The sequence below is a fragment of the Empidonax traillii genome, unplaced genomic scaffold (genome assembly GCF_003031625.1).
Source record: "Empidonax traillii isolate 1590-97213 ecotype Southwest subspecies unplaced genomic scaffold, ASM303162v1 scaffold90:size2128546, whole genome shotgun sequence".
NCBI lineage: Eukaryota > Metazoa > Chordata > Aves > Passeriformes > Tyrannidae > Empidonax > Empidonax traillii.
The window spans coordinates 423,244-448,386 of record NW_020955283.1 but is presented as its reverse complement, the minus strand read 5'-3'; the positions used below and the strand labels follow the sequence as shown (position 1 = coordinate 448,386).

Sequence of the window (25,143 nt, the reverse complement as noted above, 5' to 3'; positions counted from 1 at the left end):
GGAAGTGGGAAGATTTGGCTGCACTGGCATTACACTACTGTGACCCTAATCCAAATGGAGTTTGTCTCCTCAAAGGGGTAGATCTGAGGTACTTTGGCAGGATCTAAAGCAGAGACGTTCCATGCTGAAGTCAGAACCACTGTTTATACCTTTCAGTGCATAAACTTACTGGTTTTGTGCCATGTTCCTATTCCCATACTCCGAGGGAGGAATCCATTGAAATCACTGAGGTCTGACAGAGGTTCATGGAAGCAGCACAGGCTCGAATTGTTCCTGTTCATTTGTGTACACATGGTGTGCTCAGCTCATCTATCCTTCATCTTTTATCTGGTTCCTGATGACAATGATGACTAGTGCTTGTGGAGCACCTGTGAGTAGTCACAGCCCCTGACTGTACCCCCAGGCAGCAGCTGATGGCCAGGGAAAGGTTTAATATTTTCACCTTGACTAAAGGAGTCTGGCTGGGCAGTGAGGGGCAAGTCTCATGTGTGGTTATGCCAGCCAGGGGGTAAGATGTAATGACTAAAACAAGTTATGATCATTTCTATAAAAGAGCTGTTGGTGCTTAAATTAGATGCCAGACCAACCAGCTTTGAGGGGAGATCTGTTACAGAGAACAGACAAGGCCAATTTTCCAACCACGTGTTTTAAAAAGGACATGACATTTTCTTCTCAACTGTATCACTGGTAATTTATTTCTGTTGCAACAGGGAATTTTCTGAGACTAAATTCTGCTTTCTTTGGACTGAATATTACCATAGACAGGGTATATTTAAAATGCTAAAACAGAGCAAACTGATTAACAAAGTTCACTTGTTGGACTATTCCTTGCACGGTCTGTGCTTCTCTGCTCATTACAGAATGGACAGTTTGGCCTGACACTGCAGTAGAAATTTATATTTCATACATTACAACCCAAGCTATCAGGCTTACAAAAGTTAAACAATTTAAACATAAGCAAAATCAACAAAATCACTGCACTGGGATATACAGTTATTGACTATTAACAAGGATTCATATACAGTCCCAAAATAATGTACCGTCTGAGTTGTCTTTCAAACAGAAGCTGTTTTTTAATGGAATCAATAATTTCCCCACTCAAGAGCTTTCATGAATTCCTCTTCAGTAAAAGAAAGCATCTTGGCAGCTTCAATGTGCATCTTAAAAAAACAAAAAAAACAAAACCCACAATTAGGAGCAGAAGGTAAAAGAGTGTGAGTGACCAACACAAAATCTTGGATAACGGATAGCTGAAAGGGGCTTCAAATCTATAATTTGATTTTTTTTTTTTTTGGGACTGTGGTCTAATGGATGTTCACCTGTTTCAGCTGAAGCTGCTACTCATATTTTTCTGCAAAAATTTATAGTGTAGGGATGTGATAAATTTTATGCTAAACATTGTAAGTTCAGCTCTAGTAAAACAGGACTAGTAGCTTTTCCTAGTTCCTTATATTGCTTTAAAAATATCTGGTGTTTACTGAGGCATGGAAATTCCTGAAAATTTAAGAACTTGTGACCTCTGAAGAACACGTATAAGGAAACTGGTCCACGTTCTCTCAAGCTGATCAATATGTGTATTGATCAAAGCTTAACACTAAAGTTATTCCAACCCAAATCATCCTACTCCTGATATTTAATGTCTTTGGGGAATTTTTCCCCCTCTATCATTCTTCAGGCTCTCTGTGTTTGTGCATCTGAACCTGCCACACAAATCTTACACAAACAGCCCACATCAGGTTTTCCTCATTGATTCAACCAAAGGCCTGTGTCAAGCAGACTTGAAGCCCTTCCCCTGATTGTGGCTGTTGAGCACATGGGACCTTCAGCTGCCCTTCCCTGGTGCCTCCTGCCAGGAGCTGCCAGGGCAGGGGCAGCCCCATCTCCTGCAGGTTCTTCCACTCACAGTCTGTTGGGAAAGGACAACAACAGGATCCCTCTTCTCTGACTAAATGACATTTTTCTGTAAGCCAAGGTAAGTGGCTTCCTCACCTGTCTGCAGTTCTGACACAGCATTTGTAGTTGTTTAAAATTATATTTGGTGCTGCTTTGTGATGTTTGTCTGAGACTCTGGGTTTGGTTCCCAGTCAAACAGAGTGGTGCTGTGACACCATTTCAGTGAATTCACCTTCCAGGGGACAATGAGCTGCCTCAGATACAGAGCATATGCTGAGTGAATACTGTATAGTTTTCCTTCTCAAAATAAACTTGCAGAGCTAGAGGGGCTAAGCCAGCCCTGCTGCTGTTGGGTGAATCCCAGTATCTCCTCAGCATCCTGTTACTGCCAGGAAAATCCTCTTGCACTGGAAATGCATGAGCAGCCTCACTTCCACTTATTCCACTCACCTGTCCTCCTTTGCCCTGTGTTGGGCAGGTATTCCAGATTCAAGGGTGTATTTCCATATTGCAATTCCCAGTTCTTGGGATAAGTGTGTGTATTTTGTTCTCTGAAGTTGCCACTTCATACAGAACTATTCTTCCTCTAGGGGCTCAACAGCTTTGCAAGTGTTTACAAATTGTCTGGTGATCACTGCAGTGCTCAAAGGGTAAATAAATAAAATGTTCCATTTTCTTATCTCTAAGGCCGGCCCTTCTTAAAGGGGGTTCTGCTCAAAAAGCCACCACATGTTGCTTGTTTTAGCTCTCTTACAGCTTTGGTTTGAGAGCACAAAAAGTGCACTGACTTCACCCCCCAGATTAACGACATGAGTTTAGGATTTGGGGGTGACCCACTCTGTGGTGTTCAGATCTGTGCAGACAGCTCTGCAGCCCACAGCTCTGCATGTCTCATGCAACCTCACAAGGGAAACTGATACAAATGATTGCACACAGCCCAAGTATTTGTAAATGAAAGGTTTGATGGAACTAGTAAGTGGAAAATTGTTTGATTTGGGCACCATCTCTTAGTATACAGTCCCTCACTTTAGTGTCCTTTCATGTAAACTCACAGCTTCTTTCAGTTTGCACCATCAGAGCTCATTTGACTGGTCTATGCTGAAAATATATTTTGAGAAATATATTTACCCACTCTGCAATGTCAGAGGTTTTTCTTTTCAAGTAAAACACCCCTCCTTTTGGGAACATCCGGTACAGCTTTACCAAATATGATAGTTAAATACACTTTGAGCTGTATTCCATCTCCAGTATAAATCTACTTCTCACTGTGGCAGCTTTCTATGGAAGCTGCATCACTAATGGTTCAGCATGAACTGGCAGCACTTGTTTTATCACCTCTACTCTCTTCAGTCTCAGCTTCAGCTGCTAAAGACTCTGCCCACCCTTCCATGCCCTGAGGGAGAGGAATGGAGGGGGATGTGAAATGAATGTAGAATCAAAGGACTTTCAGAGCAAAGCTGTGAGTGCAGTGTGGATGGGAACACCCTTGCAGCCAAGGTTACTTCATTGTGTGTGATTCAAAGTATGAAGGATATTCCAGGAATTACCAAAGGATGGAGCTCAACTCCCCTCTTTCAGTTGAGTAAATTCACACCTAGGATAAGTGCTCTGACTTTCAATTTTTTTTTTTTTTTCGTCTGACACACTAGGACATCTGCACCTGGGCACAACTGTACATGTCCAGAACACCTCGGAATATAAATAAAAAGAAACAAATGTTGATAGAGAGGGACACACTTTGAGAACCCTGGAAGAATGCAGGTCTAAAATGCAGTGCTCACTCCTGAGAGGTGGCACTGTTAGAGCTGCTGATCCAACAAATAATGTGTGTGTGTGGGAAACTAAAAAATCTCACCTGCTCAAATGGGTCCTACTGACACAGCACAAAGGGAGCTGCTGTTATTACCTGCACAGTGTTTCTTGAACAAACAGATATCCTCAGTCGGTAACAACCTTTAACCATGATGGGATGCATTCCTAGTTAGGAATGGGGTCAATTCAAAAGCAGACCAGCCTTTTGCTAGAAAACAAAATGTTACCAATAGGCTCTAGGAAAAGTGAGGCTGCTGCTCTCCTGCATTGAAACTTCCCAGTTCTGGGGCTCCAGTTCCAGGATCACCTGACTTGACAACAGACACATTTAGCTAGAAGTTGTTTACTGAAATACACCTGTACTCTGGTCCTTACCTTTTGTCTCTTCAAAATATCAATTAACTTTAACTGCTTTTTAAAACCCGTAATTAGCTCTCCTTTTTGTTTCTGCAGTTTCTTGTTTTCTGTTTTTAATTCTTCAATTGTTTTGAGTTCTTGGTTAGCTACATCCTGCCAAGGGAAGAAAAGGAGAAACGTGTTATTTATGAAAGTGGTGCTTTTGCCAATGAAACCTGGCATTACATAAGAAAGTGACAAACAGTAGCCACGGGTGATATTTCTGAAAATACATGGGATTAATCAAAATATTCCCACATTAAAGCTTGGGAGAAAAGGAAATCTCAAAGATCTTTTTGCCTGTGTATGTATTATGTGTGTATGTGTACTTCCCCCTCTTTCTAAGCACATCTTATTTTCACATAAATGAGGAAAAATCAGAGAGGCTTTAATGTTATTCTGTACATTTCTTGCAGTAGCATCATCCAAGATACCTTACCCAGGCCGTTGGTGACTTGTTCTAAGTTAACTTCGGGACTGCCTGAAAGAGAGATGGTGCTTCCAAAGCTGATGAAGCTTTTTGTCTCACTCTAGCTTTACTGAGTGATCACAGATTGGAAATAGTTTTCCTAAGCCACTGTACCTTGTTGCTCTGCTTCAGTTTGTTCAGCTCCACTTTATACCTTTCCACTTCCTCCAGGGCCCTGTTCAGTCGAACCTCTGTCGCGCTCTGAGTGGCCGTGGCCTGCTTTTGTACCCGCTTCAGGTTCTCCAGTTCCTAAGTAAGAAGCAAAGATAAACACAAACACCATGAATAATGGGTGTTTTAATGAATCCCATTTCAACAACACATTTACAACAAGGCTTACCCTTGAAAGCTGAAGTGTCTGTGGAGTTCTTTGGCCTGCAGATCGAATCTGTCTCAAAGACAATTCTAGCATTAAAACATCCCCTCCTCCTTTGAAATCCTGAAAAAGGATCTTTCTTATCTTGGATTGATCATGGAGCTGATCATGTAAGGCCACAGGACTGACTGAAAAACTTTGTATGCTCAGTCAGAGAAAGAAAATAAATGTCGCCATGTCCCCTCTGTGGCACATTTTGGAACGGTGGCTCGTGTTCCCAGATGCTTCCTCCCACCTGTTCCTTCCTCCTCTTTTCCCCAGAGATTCCTACATGCAATTACCACCAAGAAGTTAAAGCAGCCCAGTGCAGATGGCTGAGGGTAGTAACTATTTCATCTGGCAGAAAAGAGTTCATGGAGTGTTTATGACACCAAGCAAACTCTGCTGACAGTGTTTCATTGTGCTGTAAGTGGGGAAATGAGAAAAAGAGACCAGGTTGAGGAACAGAATAATCAGACTGAAGATCAGGGAATACAGATAGCAGCCAAAGTAAAAGAAATGAGCAATTCTGGCAGAAAGAGCCCATCTTGTCTTTTATGAAAAAGAAGTAGACTTTTTTTTTTAAAGTATCAAATATTTAATAATGGGCACAGAAAGACTTAAGCAAATCAAGGTAGAAAGGGGCCTTGTTGTTAACCTTTTAACTTCAGACTGCCTCAGTAATTGATCTATTTTCTCAATTCCACACCTGCTCTATGGTGGTTACTTAAGACTTCCACATAATTTATCCAAGAAATACATACTAATTGACCTCTTTGTCTTGTATCAAGATGATGGAGATGTGAATAAAATCAAGTAAATCTTTCATGCTATGTATTTTATTCTGCATTAATATGAAAAGCTTTGAAATACAGTCTTTCAAGCATTTAATGACCAAAAAAAATAGTCTGCCTGCAATGCAAATTACTTATCAGCTAATCATATCATTTAATGAAAGAATTCTACGAATTCTCTAAGGGCTTTTTGACATTTACTGTCACACATAATACCTTATCAAGGATTTTTTTTTTGCAAGTCATCCAGTGAGGGTATATTGTTAAATGTATCTGACTCCCAAGTTTTTAATCCTAAAAATACCTGAAACAAGTGTTTTATTTTGTAACTAAGCAAGGTTTCTGCCAATTCTTCAATACTTAAAGTAAAAGCAGGATTAATTTTCTCATATACTGTTTCTCTCAGAGGTAGGGATAAACTCCTATGTTTGAAAACTGCATCCCATTTCAGTTTCTGGATTTTCTCCACCGTTCTGACATGGCTTGAGTGCCAGTAGGGGCTGTGATGGCACAGAGCTCCCCCAGGAGGAGCCCTCCCCGTGGCCTTCTGCCCTTCCAGCAGCAGCATCCACAGCCCTTCTCTCTGTAGGAAGCTCTGCAGCACTTGCCCTCCCCAAAAAACACTGCAGAGAGAACTTTTACTCAACATCAAGCCCTTCTTCAAGGCAAATTATAACCCCCCCTGCACAAAGCTTTAAAAGGAGTAAGAGCACAACTTTGGTGTCCCCCTGACCATTATCTAACAGTATAGCTTGGACTGAATGAATGAGAGAGAGAACACAGAGGAAGGAATGTTCTTGTAGATTGGTGGTAAAAAAAAAGACAGGAAACGTGATAGCATTTATTAGATCAATTAGGTAGGAAAAAAAAAGAGAGGAATGCTGGAAAGCAAAGGATGGAAGTTTCTGGGAGCATCAGAATTCAGCTGCTGACTGAGGTGGGCGTTGCAGCAGAATGTTCACAGAGACCAAAGACCAAAAGTATTCAATGTAAAGATAACAAAGCAGTTACCATGTTTCAGGTGAATTGTGAAAAGCAGGTGAGACTCTTTGCCTAGGCACATACAAAAAAAGGACCTGAGGGATTAAGGACATTGCACAAACTGTTGATAAGGCAGTTTGGGGAAACTTGTATGACAGCCAAAGTCTCCTATCATCTGTGTTGGAACAGAAATCACAACAGAAGCAATAAAGCCCCATAATCAGAGCTTTCATTTGTGCTATCTCAACTACACAGAAAACTTTCTCTGGACTGAAGGTATGAGCCTTGAGAGTTTAGCAGCACAGGAGCACCAGTTCAGGCCTGTGTTCACAGGAAATCGCTTTTAAACATGTCTAGAATTAATCTACACTACGTTAATTATATAGTGATGAATAATACTTCATACCTAAAAATTAGAACAGTTCTCAGATTCCTAAGTCCACAGGAGAATTAAGCAGTTACTGCAAAATTATTTTTGCATGCATGGCTTTTGCAGTTAGATAATTTCTTATAGCAGACAAACATGTAAAGTAACTTCTGAATTAGCAGGGAACCATTCATTACATATACTTGCCTTTTTTGCTGCTTTAGCATTTTAAAGGATTACCACTATTTTTCATGGTGTGGTTGGTAACCTTGATGAATTCTAGAAAGCAATCTGAAAGGAATAATTGGAGCAACTGAGAATGGTAAATCCAGAACAAACACAAGTTCTGGAAGTGACCACATTCTGGATACGGTACCTCTACAGCAGAAATGGATAAACTTTTCATCCCAGCAGACATTTCCTAAATACTTTGTGTGCAAGAACCAGCATATACTGTCTAAGGAAATGCTAGAAATTGCCACCAATTTAAAACTTTTGCTTTAAGAAGGCTTTAAGTGCAGGTCAAACAAACTTGAGTCCAGGGTGGTTTGGATATAACCTGTCCTGTCTTGTTTTAAGAGAAGGGACTAAAAAACGTTGTGAATCTCTTGGCCCTCTGTACTGTGAGCTGATGAGTAGTACGAGTACTACTACTGAATATTTTCCCTGACAGAATCACCATTGGGGCACTTATTTAAGGGAACTTAAAACCTCCAAGTATCTGCACAAAAAGCCCATGAAGACCATTTCAGTTTTAAAATGGCAGAACTACAAAGCATTAAGACACAAGCATGCCTACACAAATGCACAGTGTGATGTAATGAGATTTTGTCAGGCTAAGCTGTGTCCCATTTTGCCCAGATTTTTAAGTGACACATTTTCCTGGTTGTATTGCACGGACTACACAATACTCTGTGTCTTGCATGGTTTTGAAGTCAACCTCTGTAGCTCTGAGCAATTAAAGACAAACACATGCTGCCCTTAAGATTAAGTTCCAAACAAACAGAACTGTGTGTGCAGCACCTGCTGCCCCGGGCACGGACACCACTGTGCCAGGGTGGGGGCAGCAGCAGCCACCTTAACTGGGACTCATCCACGCTGGAGTGGCTGCTTTTCCAACAGCCCGTTTTCCACAACAAAGACACATCCCTTCCTCCACCCGCAGGACATACTAATATGAGCTGCAGGTGCTTTCTAAAAAAATGTTCACTAGGTTCTACAGTTTACAATAAAACTCTTGTTACAGAAGTAATTTTTTAACAGTCATAATTAAAACCAGAAAAATAGAATTTCCTTGTATTTTTTAGGATTCCTTTGTGAATTTGACAGCAGTTTCTGAAAAGGTTGCTTTGTCTCTTGTGGGTCTTTTATACAGGAATTTAATTTTAAAATACAGGAATATGTGATTGTAGAAGCAGAAGAAAAGCAGTTAGCAACATATATTATTTCTTCCTTTTAAAAAATAGATTAGACCATTTAAAAACACAATTTCTAAAACTTCTAAGAGAGATTCAAACACTGCTGGGATCACTCGTATCAAACCAGGGTACAAAGTGTGATTTGATGTGGGGTTTGTTCCCTCTTGTGACATAAATGAGAGTAATATCTTCAATACCTTTTCTAGTGCAGTGACTTCTTGTTGTAAGCCTTCACTTTTTCTGTTTGCTTCTTGTGACAGCATCCTGTACCTCTCAGCCTGGTTCTGCTGCACACTCATCATTCGCTGCAGTCTTGTGTTTTCTTCTTCCGTATCTTTAAGCCGAGTTTCTAAATTCTGATTTTGATCGTCCTGTTTGGCAGTAATTAGCAAAAAAAACCCAACCCAAAACAACTAAATCATTGCAAGGAAGCAGGAGGATAATGCAGTAATAATGTCTTGTAAATAAAAAGGCAGTAAAAATATACACACTGTAGAGATAAGGTTTTAAAAATTACATGGCAACAACTAAGAAAACAAACCAGTATTTTACCAGCGTAATACTTCAAAAAAACAGTAACACTTCTCTCATTAAATTTTCTACAGTCTTTTACTTGAAACTCTCTTGTAACAATATGTAAAACATTTAATTTCTTATAGCTCAGAGGTTCTGAGAAGTATGGAGTGTTATGGAGTAATATGAATAACAGTGGGACACAGATATTTTGTGACATTTTTGTGAGAATAGTTAAATGCACACATTAGGAAAAATTATGGGCAAAAGAAGAGAAAATAATTACTGATAAACCAATCCATTATGTTTTAGGAGATTATCTGGTTTTGACTTAAAAGCAAGCTAATGATCCAGGATACATCAAGTATTCAAATTTAAGATTCTCTTAACATCAAGTGAATCCTGTATTAGATTCATGACCTACTGGCAATTACATCCCACATTAAGCATTATAATTCAAGGCATTTTTTCTTTTATAACCCTTCAAACTTTGTAAGGGAATACTATTGTAGGTTATTTCAGAGACACATTATGCCCTTCATTTCTTTACTAAAAAGAAATTACGGCACACACAGAAATGGAGTCTCTGTGAAAACAAGTCCCTCCCTGTTGTTTTCTCAGCCCCTTGGAATACAAACTTCTCACCTGGGCAATCTTTGTGCCTTATCTAAGCTTCCCGTGACCACCTGCACCTCAGAAACTCTCACTTCTTTCCATTTAAAACAGGTTTACTCCTTCCTTTTAACAACTGGACTGTGAATTGGAACCAAACCCAGAATCTACCTCAAGGCTTTGCCTAATTGAAATTGTTGTGACCTTGTGAATGTAATAAAGTTATTTTCACACTAGTACCCAGAATGATATATTTACACACAGAGTGCTATGGGAGCAGCACAAGAATAGGTACAAGGTTGTCTTCTATCATCTGCTACAGTAACTGAAGTCTGTAGTGGTTTTGGCATGGAATGATGAAGGTCAACAGCCACTGACAGTATTGCATTTGATTTGAAAATGGAAATGTCTTTAAAATCAAATGTAACAACTTCCTTCTGATCACAGCAGAAAAGTATTGAAATGCAGAAGCACCTGTGTTGATAAAAATGAAATAAAGTACAGATATAAAATATCAAAATCTAATTAATGCTAAAGATTTTCTTCCCGTATTTATCTCAAAAAACTCATTTAGTATCATCCTGCTCCTTAAATCTAAATTAAAAGCTTGAGAGAAAACATATAAGTGTTTTGCCATATGTTCTGAATGTCATCATCACATCTGGGCCTGAGGAATAGGTGGAGAAAAGCATTCTGAAGTCAAGAGATGACACGTAAATAATCCAGGTTGAAAGTTAGTTCAAAGCCCTTGCTTGATTACAAGTGCATGAATCAGAGGGGATCCCTCTGGCAGACAAATACAAGCTATTTAAGGTTTTACAGTTCAAGAGATGTTTGAGCATCACTTGAAAATAGATTGCCAGACAGTGCAGGTCATAAAACTCCAACAGTGAAATATCAGTGTACCTTCACTATGCCTTAATTTCAGACTGATCTGCCCAAATACGTAATTCCAAATATTGTCCTCTGCACCAACTCCTGAGAACCCTGAAAGCCGAATTGCTGCTTTGATTACAACATTCCATTTAAAGTGGATCCACAGATCAGCTGTTTCCACACTTCTATCCACTGATGACCCCAAAAGCACCCAACTATATTCCTCAAGCTTTTCTGTTTCTCACTCTGCCCTGAACATCCCTCCCATCCCATCACCTGGCTCTGGGCACCACTTCTCTTTCTGCACTCCCAAATCTGTATTTCACTGCTACTGTTTCCTCCTCCTTTTTTCTCAAGCTCTGGTAATACTGCCAGTGGTGGTTTGGGCACTCTGCACCAGTGTTCCTGCAGCTGGGGCAAGTCTTCATTCCCAGTGGAATGAAGCTTTTAGCCCAAGATCACATTTATACAGAAATTACCATCCTTGATATTAAATTCTTAGTATATTTTAAAAAAAAAATAGAACCTTAGCTCTTAATACTTGAAAAGGAAAGGTTGAGAGAATTCTGTTTTATGATTATTTGCTGAAGGGGAACCTACTCCATTTCTGTAGATAAGAAAATCCAGCTCTTACCTTTTTCCTGCATTCAAACACTACATTTGCCAGGTCTTCCTGTGTGACACGTAACTTTGCCTTAAGAAATCTGATTTGAGCTTCTGTGAACATAAAAAGTTACATTTAATATCCACAAGTACTCATTATTCAGTGCAGAAGAGAAGCAAGGCTGATGTTAGAACTCACTTTCATGTTCTTATTTTTAGAAACACTCGACATTGTTTGCAATTATTAAAGAGAAACAGGCAAATAAACCCTGAGATTTCTAAAAAGATTTTGCAGGTTTCTCATCAGGCAAAGCTTTGTATAGATTTTTTCTTTTAATGACTAAACTTGACATCTTTAAAAGGTAAACGATGCATAATTCTCAAAATTGAAACTTACTGAAAACTTGCATCATACTGGCTGTACCTTACAGCATTCCTTGAGTCTGAAGTCAAGAAAACTGTATTGTAGGGCATGTCTTCCCTGCAGTCCATCTGTAGCTGCAACTTGGGTAGTTACAGCCAAAGTAATTTTAAACTGAGCACAACAAGAATTCAGTGTTGACTGAAAAGCCCTCTAATAGGTAAACACCCCTCCCACACAGCTGTCTATGCTTTCTTAAAGTACAGTATTTAAAATTAAAGCCATTTAGTCAGGTGTTTTCTCCAAATGAAGTACTTTCTTGCTCTTGGGCAGCTAGAAATGGACTGCTATGACAAAACAAGCTGTGTGTGAACAGTTTGTTCTTTCACTTCCTATTCCCCAGATCATTCACAAGGAACTCTCCCTGAACTTCCACAGGCATGAACTATGGGAACAGTTTGAGGATCAAGTTGAGCAACACAGGAATAACCATTAGTCACAGTAGTTATAAGGGGAAAAGAATAAAGTGGAGGAGGAGTATCTGGAGCAGAGTGGATGGGTACATGTGTTCATGCGCTGTAACAGTTCTTTTAATGTCACCCACCTTCCCTTATGAACTGTCAATTGCAGCTTAAGCTGTAATTCTGCAGAGGCCAATAATAAGTAGGATTTAGGGAAAACACCATGAAAAAACAAGATGCAGGCTGATTTTTATTGCTCCTGTTATACCCTTGCCAGCTTCTGGTAACTGGTGGCTCTCGAGATGGAGACCATATCGAAGCCCTTACATTTAATCCCCTCTCAGGTACTTCTATACTATCAAGTTGTTTGATTTTCTTCATAAGACGTACTATAGTTTGGCATTCACAATATCCTGTGGCTAATTTAATTGTGCATTATGTGAAGGAGAAACACTTTGTATAGCTTGCTTTAAATCCAATTTAATGTGGCATTTACTAGTGTCTGCATTACAGAGAGACAGCTTTCCCTTTACCATTACTGTTTTTGTTACAGATCTTTCATAATGCCTTTAATTGTTTTGTTTTCAAACTGAAGATTCAAATTCAAGCTGTTCCACACTTCTAATTGCCTCTGTACACTCTCAGCTGTATCTCTGCTGGTTCTACATCCTGGATTTGAGATGGGGTGTGCAGAACTGTGTTCCATACTCAACAAGGGGCAGCATCCACTATAGAACAGCAGCATGGTGACAGAACAGTGTTTTGGTTTTGCCATCTTCTGAAAGATTTCTAACAGTTACTTTGCCTTTTCCACTGTGACCAGGCAGTAAGTTTATGCTTTTGGAAATGTCTTAATTAGCCATAGCAGGTGTAACTGGAGTTATGTCACAGGTGTATTTATTGTGAAGTTGGTGTAATTGGAGACTTGTGTTTTCTCACAGTGTTACTTTGCACTCTTTAGTGCACAATATAAACTTGCACTCTGTCACCTCATTCAGTACCGTGGGATTATGGTGCAATACTTGAACATCAGTTTTAACTATTCTAAAATCAGTTTCATACATAAATTTCTTTCCCAGCTATCGTTTAGCCGTTGTCATAGTTCTGATTTCAGCAAGGAATTTTTCTTTCCCTTCCCCCCTGTGTGTGTGCTCTGTGGGTGAGCCATCAGGTGAACAAAAGAATCGGCCTGGTCACTAATGGCCAGGAGATTAGTCTCCTAGCAATGAAGGGGGAGGAGTTGGGGAGGGCTACTGGGGTGTGTGACTGGAAGGGGGTGGAGGCTGGGGGGGAGCTCGGTCTCTCTGCTGGGAGGGGAGCAGCTGCGGGCTGCAGACACTGCGGGGGTTTCTTTGTCTCTTTCCTGTCGGAGGGGAGTTTTTGCTGCTGCTCTCAGCTCAGCTGTTGCTGGCTGCAGACCCTGCTTACAACGGACCCTAATCAGCTGAAGTTCGTGAGTTTTCTTCCATTGGGAGAACTTTCTGGTTTATTGCTGTTGTTTTTCCCTTCTCCTTCTCCCTCCCCCCCACCTGGTGGCAGCCAAGGATCTCACAGCGCCGCCTGGTGACGGGCACTGGACATTACAAGTTCTACTCCTCCAGTGATCCAACAGCGCCACCTGGTGACTACTATAGGACACTACAAGTTCTGCACCTTCAGTAACCCAACAGCACCACCTGGTGAATGGTACAGGACATTACAAATTTTGCATCTCCAGGGACCCAACGGCGCCTCCTGCTGACTGTGGCTGGAACTGCACCAAAGGGTGCTAAAAATTGAACTATTTAAATTTTCTTTTTGCCGGTTTATCAGTTTTGTTCTGGAAGGGGATTATTGGTGGGTATAGGAGTATTGTTTAGTTGTTTTACTTGGTTTTTTTTTCATGTTCCTGTTAATACACACATACCTTTTAATAAAGGGCTGTTATTTTTTTGTTTTCCCTTTTCCATAATTTGTTTTCCTTCAGTTGGAGCCTCTTAATTTCGGATTTATAATTGCTTAGAAAAAGAAGTTTGGGTCTTTTCCTCCTAATCCATCCTCAGCAAAAGACCCTTGTCCCATTTAAACTGGGACACCGTTGTGAACAATGTAAGCTCCATGACAGATCACTTGAGGGCTATACCACTACCTGTAAAAACTGCTGCTTTTTACCATTTTGTTTCCTCTTTTCCTCAGCTATTAGCCCACAGACAACTTCTGTCTTAGTCAGCTGTGTGTCATCAAGAGCACTAAGTAGTAAAACCTGTGAAAATTAGAACCAGATCAGTTTTGGGAGGTGCCTGTGATCCAAATAACCTTGAATTCTCACAAGAGGTAAAGATAATTAAACAATTAGCTTCCTAACTGGTCAATTTTAGTCACCTGATGAAGCTGATAAGAGGGAGGAGTATCTCCTTATGGGATGGTGTTAGGTTATAAAGTAACCAATAACTTAGGGAATGGTAAACAAGGGAAGGATGTCTGAGAGACGCTGATACCCTACAAGAAAGAATGGACTGCTTGAATTCCTGAGATAATCTGAAGATTAACATGAAGTGCAATAATACATTCAACTATTTTGTTCCTATGTATGGGGATATATTAGATAAAAATAGAGCTTCATCTTCAGCCTTCTGTGTGTTTGTGTGCTTCTGCCATTGCTTGTTACTGCAGGGTTGAGTTATAACCCCCAAAAACAGTCCCTGAGAAAAATAACCTGTAAGCTACTGTGTTGGCAGAAAAATGGCTGCACTGTGGCAACCTGTAATCATGAAATAAAGACATGGAAGCCAAGCCCAGGAAGAGCAGTGCAAGAAGCTCAGGGAAAGGACAACGCTCTGGAACCTTATCAGCTCACTGGCCTAAGGAGCCAAGCAAAGGCACGATGGCCTAAGGAATCTCTTAGGGGAGATTCCCTGAGGGATCAGCCCTCTCTGCAACAGGACCTGCTTAATACCTACATCTGTTCCTTGTGAACACCATAACTGTTCTGTGAGCCTGACAGTGCTGGAATGCTCTGCAATAGCCTATTTAGTATATTAAGGAGGCATTCAGAGTTCTAAACAGCCAATATCACATGTAAAAAGCAAAAATCGACTCAGAGTATTTTCATTTCATCATTAAAGGTACAGGAAGAACTCTCAATACTCAAATATATGGGCTTGGTCAGCGAGACCTGATTGCTTGGCACCAGTAATAACTCTTCTTGAGTTACCTTGAATTAATCTGGTGTAAGCTTCCAGTGCAAGCCAAAGCAATTTTTTTTGTAGTTCAAGGAGAAAGAACTATAAAAAAGACAGCTGAGGGTGTGTATGGGGAGACTTGGTAATTGCAGATGTGCTCAGAATTACATGAGGTTAGAAGCCTAACTATTCCTGTGTTGGAATTCTGTAGATATCAAGCTGTTGGATTAAAAGAAGAGGGCTCAGGCACTTTGTGGTACTGTGGTGAATCTCTGACTTCACGCTGTAAGGAACTACACAGGCTCACTTTTATCACACCAGAGCCAAAAAGACAGATGCACATTGTTCCTTTAGCCTCCCTGGCAAATATATCAATCCCCTTTCCTGCTCTGTTTCTAGGACAGACATAAACACACCATTTGGAGTGGGAAAGGATCTGGAGGCCTCTCATCCTGGCACTGTAGCTGAAACATTACCTTGTTTAAGCCACTCGCTAAGATCCACAGCACTGGTCTGAGGAAAGGCTTTTTCCTCCAAAGGCACAGTCTGGGCAAGGCCTGAAGTTCATCTTTTTGGAAACACAAACATCATGTACTTCTGTTTCCCCAGTGAAATGAATCAAATGTTATGCACATATTCAACACATGTAACCATCCAAACATCTCCCTACAAAGGTGGAAATAAAGATAAGAATTCACTTTTTCACAGAAGTTCCACATTGATATGAGATCTGAGCTTCCTTTAGGACTATGCAAAGAAGAAAAACCTTCTTTCCCATTTAATTTTAACTTAAGGGCTTTAGAATTTTCCCTGTAATTTTTACAGAAACTCATTTTTTTTCCCCAGGAAAACCCATTTCGAACAGTCACAAAGAATAAAAGAACTAACCATGGAAGGAAAACTTACCTGCTCCCATTTCATTTCCAGCAGTTGGAATAATATCATCATCTGGACAATCTGGTAAGACTCCTTTCTTTAGTTTTTCTTCAACTTTGCTTATTGTTTTTGTTAAAGAAAAACCTATGCAATCTTCCAGTACTGCAACACCATCAGCGCTTTGCACTTCCATGTTTCTTGGTTTTGAACTAAAAAAAGATAACCCTAGATTTTAAATTTAGAATACAAAAAAAAAAATTAACAAAAATCTAATGTGCTTGCTATTTTTAAGAGTGTACAGTTATTTACCCAATGCAATGTCATTACTTGCATTCACATGAAAGATGCACTGATGGCAATTTCTCACTTTGTTCTTGTGAATCTCACCTTTAACACATTCCACATAAACAAATGACAGGATTTTACCTACTGTAATGTAGAAGGCAAAGAAATCACTACCATTTTCTACTGTGAAGATTGTGGTATGGTCTTCTCATGCAACAAATTCATAACTAGATCAGAGTAAAAGAAAGAAACAGAGGAATGTTCTACTGGCTTTACATACCATCCTGTTTTAATTTCTCCTATTTCTCCCCTCCCAAGTCAATTTGTAGAACTCTGTCCTCTGTGGCTCTACTCCTACTTTGCTGCAATTTCTGCATCCTGATGCCTGGCCTAAGGAACATCCCTGGTCCTGGTAGCTGCATATCAAAGTTTTCATAAAACCAAAACACAAGTTAACACATCACCTTCACAGGGTATCTCCTCAGTTTTCTTTTATGCAAAGGTTACATTAGTTCTCCCAGGATCAGAAGCTCCTAAGTTATTATTCTAATACATCCTCATCCCAGTGAAGCCTCCAAACTCCTCTGAGCTCCCAACGTTTCTCCCACAACTCTGGGTTCACTTCACAGGGTCTGTATCTGCACAGTTGCACTCCAGCTCTCATGAAGTACCTGTGACAGCCCTGCCTTGACCTGCCCAAGGGAGGTCCCGAGGTCTACACTGACTTCCAAGTCCTGAAGGACAACCTTGGCCTCTGTCAGGTCCATGTTCTGCCACCTTGCAGTCAATTTTCAGCCTGGTTTGGTATTATGCCATATCTTGTGGCAGTTCACATTTGCTCCCAAGGATCTCGTGCATTTCTCAACTCTTCTCCCTCAGCCAGATCTCTATTTCTTGGTTTTACAGCCTTGACTTTATAACCTGTAGAACTGAAGCTTCTCAGCCTAAAGGCCCTGAAAGCTGTGGTACCTTTACTGACCCTCTGCTGTCCTGTGAGCCCAAGGTCACCCAGAGCAGAGGAGTAACCCCTGAGGGCCTCCTGTTTCCCACAGACCTAAGGCTGCTCTCTCAGGTTGCCTCAGGTGCTGCCTTTCTGTATTCCTGCCTTGCCAGCTCCCTGGGCCTCCTTCCACTGCAGGGGTTTACAGAGCTGAGCTGTCAGACTTGAGAGGGGATGGAGCAGAAAGCAGCAGTTTCACTGTTGTAATATTAATGACAGATGTTTACTGATAATTCCTGGTGCAAGTAAACAGAGACAGCCACATGGTGGAGCTGACTGAGGAGGACCAAAAGTTTGATACATTTATTTATACAAATATAGAAGCATACATGAATAAAATAACCTGATAGACAAAAATAGCAACTAGAAGATTTTAGAAAACCAAAAGAGATGTCTGATGTACCTTGAAGTTGTTCTTTTTCCCTTACTTCCAGAGTACTGCCTGTTCTGATCTGTGGGTGCAGCAGCACATTTCTTCTTGCTTGCTACCTACAAATTTTTTCAGAAAGGAGTGATTTATTTTTTTTAATTTTATAGGAATTAATTTTTTCTAGTGTGGATTTCTTTTTGTGGTTTCTTTTTCTTTCTTTATCATATATCCAGAATCAAGGATATTTTTCAAAGGGTGCTTTTCAGACTTTAAAAAGAACAATTTTTCAGTCTTATTTGCACTCATCTTTATCTTGTAATTTTTATGTCTTTATGCCCTAATTGTCATATATGCAGTAGTCATTGGCTTGTTTTTGCACACATACTCAGAATAAACCTATGCACAAGCAAGGCTCTGAGCTGTTATCAAGGTATTAATTACTGCACTGTCATCAGAGTGCATTTTTTGGAAAAATGCTTATCATGCATAAAATACTATATTTTTTTCAGGTATTATTTTCATTCCCTGTAGAAGAAAGTTCTAACAATATTTCTGTTAATTTCCCCCAAATATCCTTCAAAAATTAGAGGTGTTTCTACTGCATTCTGATAAACACTGCAGATGGTGTTTTGGAAGCTTTAGCTCACCTCCTAAAAGATTCAATATAGTTGTAATTACAGACTATTGAGTTTGTTCCTAATCTCAATCTCATTTTTCCATTGTTTCCTATTACATCTAGAAGATACTTATACTGCCTTTACTATTATACAGCTGAGGGAGGGAGAGGAATAAAGCAGGAAAATAATTATGTTCTAATATTCTGCACTTGGAATTCTTAATTTGACGTTCTAAACACTGAACACTTCCATCAAGACTTTATAGAAGAGGAAACTTGGAATACAATAATTAAAGTCCATGATGTAAGTCCACTTAAGCACCATTGGCACTGAGAAACAAACCCTGGTAACACCGTGCCTGTGGCACTGCTTTGGGCACCACCTCCTTTTGGCCTCCCACTTGTGGAAGTCCCGAGTGTAGCACAGCCTAAAAACCAAAAATTCTATGTGGAAACTAGACTAGAATAAAATTTAAGCAGGATACTTTTGACTTTGATACCTTGGCATGGGAGTGTGTAGGAGATGAAACTTCAGGACTGAAGTGGAAGAGTGGATCTCTGCAAAAAAAGAGAAAATTTAAAAAATAAAAATTCACTGAACATCTGTAATTAAATAAACACTTCACAACTGAAATTCAATCCCTCTGTTGGAATAAGGAGAATAACATTTTACATGTCCAGAATAAACAATATAGCTAAGGTAGGAACATATCCTAAATTCAAGCATAAATTCAGTCTCATTCTGTCTTTCCATTCTACCTCATTTGCCCCCTAAATCACCTGGTGAATCTATCATGTAACGTAACAGTTACTTATCTACCAGACACTTGATCTTATGTCTTGGAATGCAGGCTCCTGGCTTATTAGATCCATGATTCCCTGCACCAGGGAGCACTCAGTCAGTGTGCAGAGTTATCAGCCTCAACAAGAGCTGTTTCCAAAGCTCACCACCAGCTCCCTGGGTAAACACACCCCACAGGCAACTCCCTGAGCTCAGACATGAACAGGAAGAATGAACCAGTGTCCCCTGCACGCCACCAGGAGAGAGCTCACCTATCCCAGCAGGCTCACATTGACTGTCATCAAGTCTATTGACTACAATCTCTATCAAATGAGAAGGAGATGGAGCAATTTATAAATTAAGCCTCACAGAATTTTCTCTGAAATAAGTATTATAAATATTGTATCTGTTTTACAGATGGGGAAAAAGAACAGGAATTAAAAAGCTTTCTTATCTGCTTATTTAGCTGAAAACTGTGCTTCTTGGTAACTGAATTTCAGGTTAAATGATTATTTTTCAAGTCTGCTGAAAACAAGCAGAAAGTTTTAGCCTGCTGTGTAATATTCAGGTCAAGTTTCTTGCCATATACATATATATAACTTTTTTGCTTGCAAAATGAGCTGTATGAATGTGTATTATTGCACTGAAAGGCCACTTTTTTACTACCCTTTATAATTTTTTTACTTCAGTTAAAATGCTGGCTTATAAAAGATTTTGAATAAAATTTAAATTTCTGGCTCATCAAGTCACCTAATTTTTTTGCCAGGCTGATTTGAGCAAATGTTTAGATCTTGCCTTTAAAAATTTCACAGACATTCATCAACAAGAATTATCTGCACAAAGCTCCGTATTTTATTAATCAAACAAAAAAAAAAAGGAAAAAAAACCTGGAGAAATCATCTGTGCATGGTTGGCAACAGACTTCAAGAATAGGATGATTAGTTTTTGTCTATTTACCCTATTTTCCTCATGCTTCCTTCCTATTGGCTCGCTCTAGGAGCATGCAGAAGGTGAGGATTTGCTGCCACAGAAATAGCAGTTACGCAGTTCTGTGTTATTCTCAAAAATAGGAAAATACAACACTCTCTACACTCAGGGAAACAATGATGTTCTTTCCATCAATAGGCTAATTTGTTCCTGCTCTATCTGTTGTCTTATGGTCTTCTTTAAAAAAAAAAGAAAAAAAACAAAACTACAATACCCTACAAACGAACAAAGCAAAACAAAAAACTCGACCTCGTGGTATCTCTCAAATTCTCCAAAGGTTTCTTTCCTCTTCCTCACATGTGACAATCCATTTTCACAAGCTGTAATACAGTTCTGTGGTGATATGATAAGTGAAATTAGCGTGTAAATCCTGAGAAGGTGCACAAATGAGTGGGCAGAGCATCGTGGCAGCCCTGACACAGAAGCTCGTGTGGAACAATTCCATCGCTGCGTGTAAACAGGCGGTGCGTGCATGAGCAAACCCTTTGTGCTGCTAATCCCAGCCCAGCCTGTGCCGTGCCTGCCCATGCGCGGGCCCTTCCCAGCGCCTTCAGCCTCCAGTGTCTGGAGAGGGAAAGTGTAAACAAAAGCTGATTTCAATGCGGTGTCACTGGCGCTGCTTTGTTGCTAAGTAATTCAAGTTTCCCTGCGAAAAATATGCTGCAAGAACTCCAGAACAACTTATTTTCCGAGTGATATAAGTATTTGTTGGTTTTTTTCCTATATATCGGTGTTTCCGTTTAACCTTCCCCCCCACACACTACCTCTTTCTTTGCTTCAATTCCTCCCTTTCTTTCCAGTTTAGTGTTCATTCTCCTTATAAGGAATCAGTAGAAATTTCAAAGAGGCATTTAAAAAATGTATCTCAAGTGCTTCCTTTAGATTTATGACCTGTGTGCTTGCACAATTTTGAAATAAAAGAATTTTTAATTAAATATTAAATACTTGGAACTAATCTAATTGAATGGCCTCAATGTTCACTCATGGATAATCAGTGTGCCTAATTCCTAGCACACATTTCTAATTTTTTTCACTACAGCATGGGATTTCAAACCTTCCCTCACATAAATGTTTACCAGAACACAGGCTGTGGTTGCTTTAAGGTGCTTTAATTTCTGTAGGTAGTTGTTAGATCAGCTGCTACTCTAACAGGCTAATTTTCAATTTTTTTTTTTTTTTTAATTCTTCCACACTCCCCCACTTATTTCTAATGTGTATCATCAAAGCTTTTAAATTCCCTTTGTGGAGCTGGATCCTCTGATCGCATTACTTCATAAAACAGCCCTAAAACTCAACTCCAGTTTGAAGTTTTTAAAAATCTTCTGTTTAATGTTTAAAATTCATCTAACAGATTATAAACCTAAAGTGAGATCCAGAATTTGTTTGCAAAGCATGATTATACTGATAGCACATTAAGTTTCTTGTCCCCCTGATCCTTCAGCTGTCAGATGTGGCTTTAAAATAGCTCAGGACTAATTTTAACTGTAGTTAACTTTTTCTGGTAGACAGGCTTCTATCACAGAAGCTATGACTTGTTGTCACACCTTTTTGTGTACTGAAAACCCCTTTTACTTTCATAAAAACTCCTTAGTGATGTCACTGCTTTTATCCTGCACAAAAGTAACTATTTGATCATCTCTATCAGACTTCCATATACACTATTTGAAAAGTTTCCCAACTGCAGCTTCACAGTTGAGGCATCTTGTAGTCTGTCCCCATATCTTTCTTTCTCGGATTAGTGGCATCATAAATTTAGGAACCTACAGATCAAATCCTTGATAAACTGTGTATCAGTCTATCCTAAATTCACCCACTTCCCACACTATCAATACAGAAACCCTTCAAGAACTAAATAAGTAAGAATGCCCCCGAACAATTAAATGAACATAAGCCCTGTTCCCGTTCCTGATCCAAGGAGTTTGGACACCCAGCCAAACCTCACAGCTCCACGTGTGTTCATCCAGGCCAAAGGCACGTGGACCCCAGCAGTGCAATGGTACCCACGTTCCAGAGGGTGGCAGCTCAGGGTTTGCCTGTCTTGGGGTTTTGTGTGCGCTTTTATCAAGCACTTCCTGTCCCAGGAACATTTGGGCCAAGTTACATGTGAACAAGTATCTGTTCCTTTGCCTTCTCAGCTGAACTGTTAAAAACCATCCACTGCAAAGAAACTTGTTACTGTACCTTGCTTCTTTACAGAGGTCAGCAGTACTTACTATCCTTGACAGAACATTCCAGCAAAATTAAGGCTTCCTTGAAATAACAAGGAACAACACTTGCTTAGATTTTTGGTTTTTTTTCAAGTAATAGGAAAAAATTTAGACTCTACCAATCCAGTATGCCACAAAGACAGATAGAAGAGGAGCATGACTAGGGCACAAGTCAGGGTGTGCAGGAGCAGTGTGGGGTTCCCCACCAGTTATACACAGCAGCTGTAAAGCACATACCTCTGTCTGTCATCAGGTGACTTAGACTGTACTGAAGCTGGTTGAGATAGTATCTTCTGTTGGCCTTTCTTTATTAAAAAAGAAAAAAAAGGAGTCAGCTTTGGGGGAATATAATCCATTAAAGATAAATTACCCATTTGTAAATCACAATAACTACAGTCTACTATGGAAAAGAATGGAAACTATAGTCTACTGTGGAAAAGAACTTTCCAAACACAGGAGAAGATGGCTAAAAATGAAAATGCCGTTGCTATTTGTTGTTAAATGTATATCTCTGCAATCTGGCAGTGCCATGTGGTATATTAAGTGTCCTAAGAATATTTCATCTTCTGCTGTATTTAGGGAAGGGAAAAAAAAAAAAGTGGTTTTGTTGTTGCTGTTTTCTGAAGGAAAGAGACTGGATGCTATTTTGGCCGTTTCAACTGCTTCTGTTCAAATGCCAAGCAGCTACCCTCAGCTTGTCACTGCTCAAAAGAACAGTATGTTCACAGGCCATAAAAATGAAGTTTCAACAGCAGGAAAAGTGTATGCAACTATAGATTTCCAGAAGACTTAATAATTTGCTTTTAAAGCCTTATTTATTTGAATGAGTGCCCTTACAGTGAATATATCTAATATGCAGAACACCTTCTCTGGACTGGTTTGGGTATAAACCATACCTGCCCCATTCCCTTTTTATTCATTTGTCCCATTTTTGTATGAATCTTGACTCTTATCTGGCACACAGCTACCCCAATGTTAAAAGATAATACTGACAATAAACAGGAGCTTTTGCTGTTTTAAGAACGTTTCCTTCTTACTAAATTTACGTTTTCTATTTATGTTGCTTATTCTTTGTATTTCATATTGAACAATGTGTATCCTATTTCACTAGGAAGTTATTGCAATACAATTTGGTTTTCAAATACTATTTTTTATTTAGCATTTAATACAGAAGACCACCTACAAATCCTTTTCCTGAAGTTTTTTATGTGGTTTTATATCTATATCTGCACAAATGCTCTATGCATCTGTGAGAATACCTACCTGATGAAATTATATTAAAACTAGTTTTACGTGTGTTTTTAGTAGAAGTTTACAGCCTTTGGAAAAAAAAAAATTAAAGCTTACATTGCATTTGAAAGCAAAATAGGTTTAGTACCCATGGTCTAAATAATTTCTTTTTAAGCTTGACACTGTGTGCATGTGAATCAAGGCTAAATCATGTAGAACTCTGTATAACATACCATCAGCTCTTCAGCCTGACGCACCAGTTTTTCTGTTTTGGCTTCTAATTCTGCATTCAGTCGCCTGAAAGAGTAAGAATGCTTGTCACTGAGTTTTTGAAAGGTTTAAGAGAAATAAATGTAAGCATGACAGTATTTCTGCCTGAACTAGGTGAAATTTTAATAATTCCTATAAAGGAGCACTGAAATATGCTTCAGGGTTTTAACAAATTATGTTTCAACAATTTCCCGGGTTTCTGGCAAATCACTGGTAATAAAACACCTATACCCATCAAGCAGCAAGGTTTATGCTGTAATTCTGAGATGTGAAGGGCGTCCCTGGTTTTGGACGTATCACTGCTTAATACACATTTTATGTCTTTATTTCCTTGGTGTTTTGTGTGTTTGACAGAGTCCTTACCTTCAGCATACCCAGCAGCAGGGGTTGGTACGACTACATTGCTTAACCACATAATTAAAGATGTGTTGCTATGTATCTGTAGAGTTGCAGTGAGCTGGTGTCCTTGCATGGTTCACAGCACAGAGTTCCAGACTCTCTGTGGCTCTCTGTGCCCCCTCAACACTCACAGGGGCCAAGCACCCACAGGTAACAGAGCGGGGGCTTCCATTTAAAACTTTTACAGCTTTTAAGCTGTTTTTAACAGGGTTAAGCTCTTATATAGTCATGTTTTAGAGGCAAAGGCAGTGTTGGAGGTGCAGAATGCCCAGGCCTAGAGCCCGCCTGAGGCAGCGGTGTCCCGCGGTGCCCCCAGCGCCCTGCGGGGCCCGACCCGTGGGACCGGGCACAGGGACCGACTGCTGGCCGGGCCCGAGCGGGGCCGCCTCCTTACTTGTACTGCTCCTCCTTGGCCAGCCAGGCTCCGCTCAGTGCGCCGGGCCCCGCGGGCGGCGGGGGGCCGCCGGCCGCCCTCAGCACCTGCGGGGAGGACGCGTTAGTGAGCGAGGCGGGCTCGGCACGGCCGCGCTGCACCGAGCCCGAGCCGCCGCCACCGCCGCCTTCTTACCCCGGGCGGGTCCCCGCCCCGCCGGGCCCCGCCGCTGCCGCCCGCCGACATTTTGTCCGCGCCGAGGCCGCTGTGGCGTCGCCTTCGCCAGGGCAACCGGCAGCCGCCCGCCCTCCGTCCCACCCTCCATCCCTCCCTCCATCCCTCCGTGTCAGGGCCCCAGCGACAGCCGCGGGAACGGGACCCGGGGCAGGGACCGGCTGGCTCCCGGCGTGGCGCTGGGCTGCCACGGGTTCGCGGTAAGGGCTGAAGTGGCATTTCGTTTATCGTTGTCATAAATATTTGTTTTAGCCCTTCTGTTAGAGCCTCTTGGCCTTGATACGAGTTGTCCTGCCACCATCCCTTCGTTTCAGCCTAACAGCAGCTGTGCCACCCAGTATGCAGCCCTTCGGTGCTGTCGTCCCTCTGCATTTCCCATTCCTAGATCTCTGTGATTGTCACCTGGTTTTAGCCTTGCCCTCCACCACGTGTTTGAATCTCTC

At 40.6% G+C, this 25,143-nt stretch overlaps 1 protein-coding gene across 1 annotated transcript; it reads right to left on the bottom strand.

Annotated features, from left to right (window-relative positions):
- Nucleotides 1-1,048: 1,048 nt before the first annotated feature.
- TEX9 (testis expressed 9) lies at nt 1,049-24,727 on the bottom strand. The gene is made up of 12 exons (XM_027881492.1): nt 24,662-24,727; nt 24,488-24,573; nt 23,658-23,721; nt 22,432-22,499; nt 18,720-18,777; nt 17,637-17,722; nt 15,979-16,157; nt 11,121-11,203; nt 8,683-8,856; nt 4,685-4,819; nt 4,081-4,215; nt 1,049-1,160 (listed from the first exon to the last, which is right to left on the bottom strand). Exons 1-12 carry the CDS (start codon nt 24,710-24,712, stop codon nt 1,083-1,085), a joined length of 1,197 nt encoding a protein of 398 aa, XP_027737293.1. The 5' UTR covers nt 24,713-24,727; the 3' UTR covers nt 1,049-1,082.
- Between the last annotated feature and the right edge of the window lie 416 nt (nt 24,728-25,143).

What these genes read in the sequence shown, in the direction of transcription:
- TEX9 (XM_027881492.1), bottom strand. Translation starts at nt 24,712, where the DNA reads ATGTCGGCGGGCGGCAGCGGCGGGGCCCGGCGGGGCGGGGACCCGCCC. An exon ending in AAGTCACTGCACTAGAAAAG is followed by an intron (nt 4,820 to 8,682) that starts GTATTGAAGATA and finishes CTTCTTACTTAG; the next exon opens with GAACTGGAGAACCTGAAGCG. An exon ending in ATATTTTGAAGAGACAAAAG is followed by an intron (nt 1,161 to 4,080) that starts GTAAGGACCAGA and finishes TGTTTTTTTAAG; the next exon opens with ATGCACATTGAAGCTGCCAA.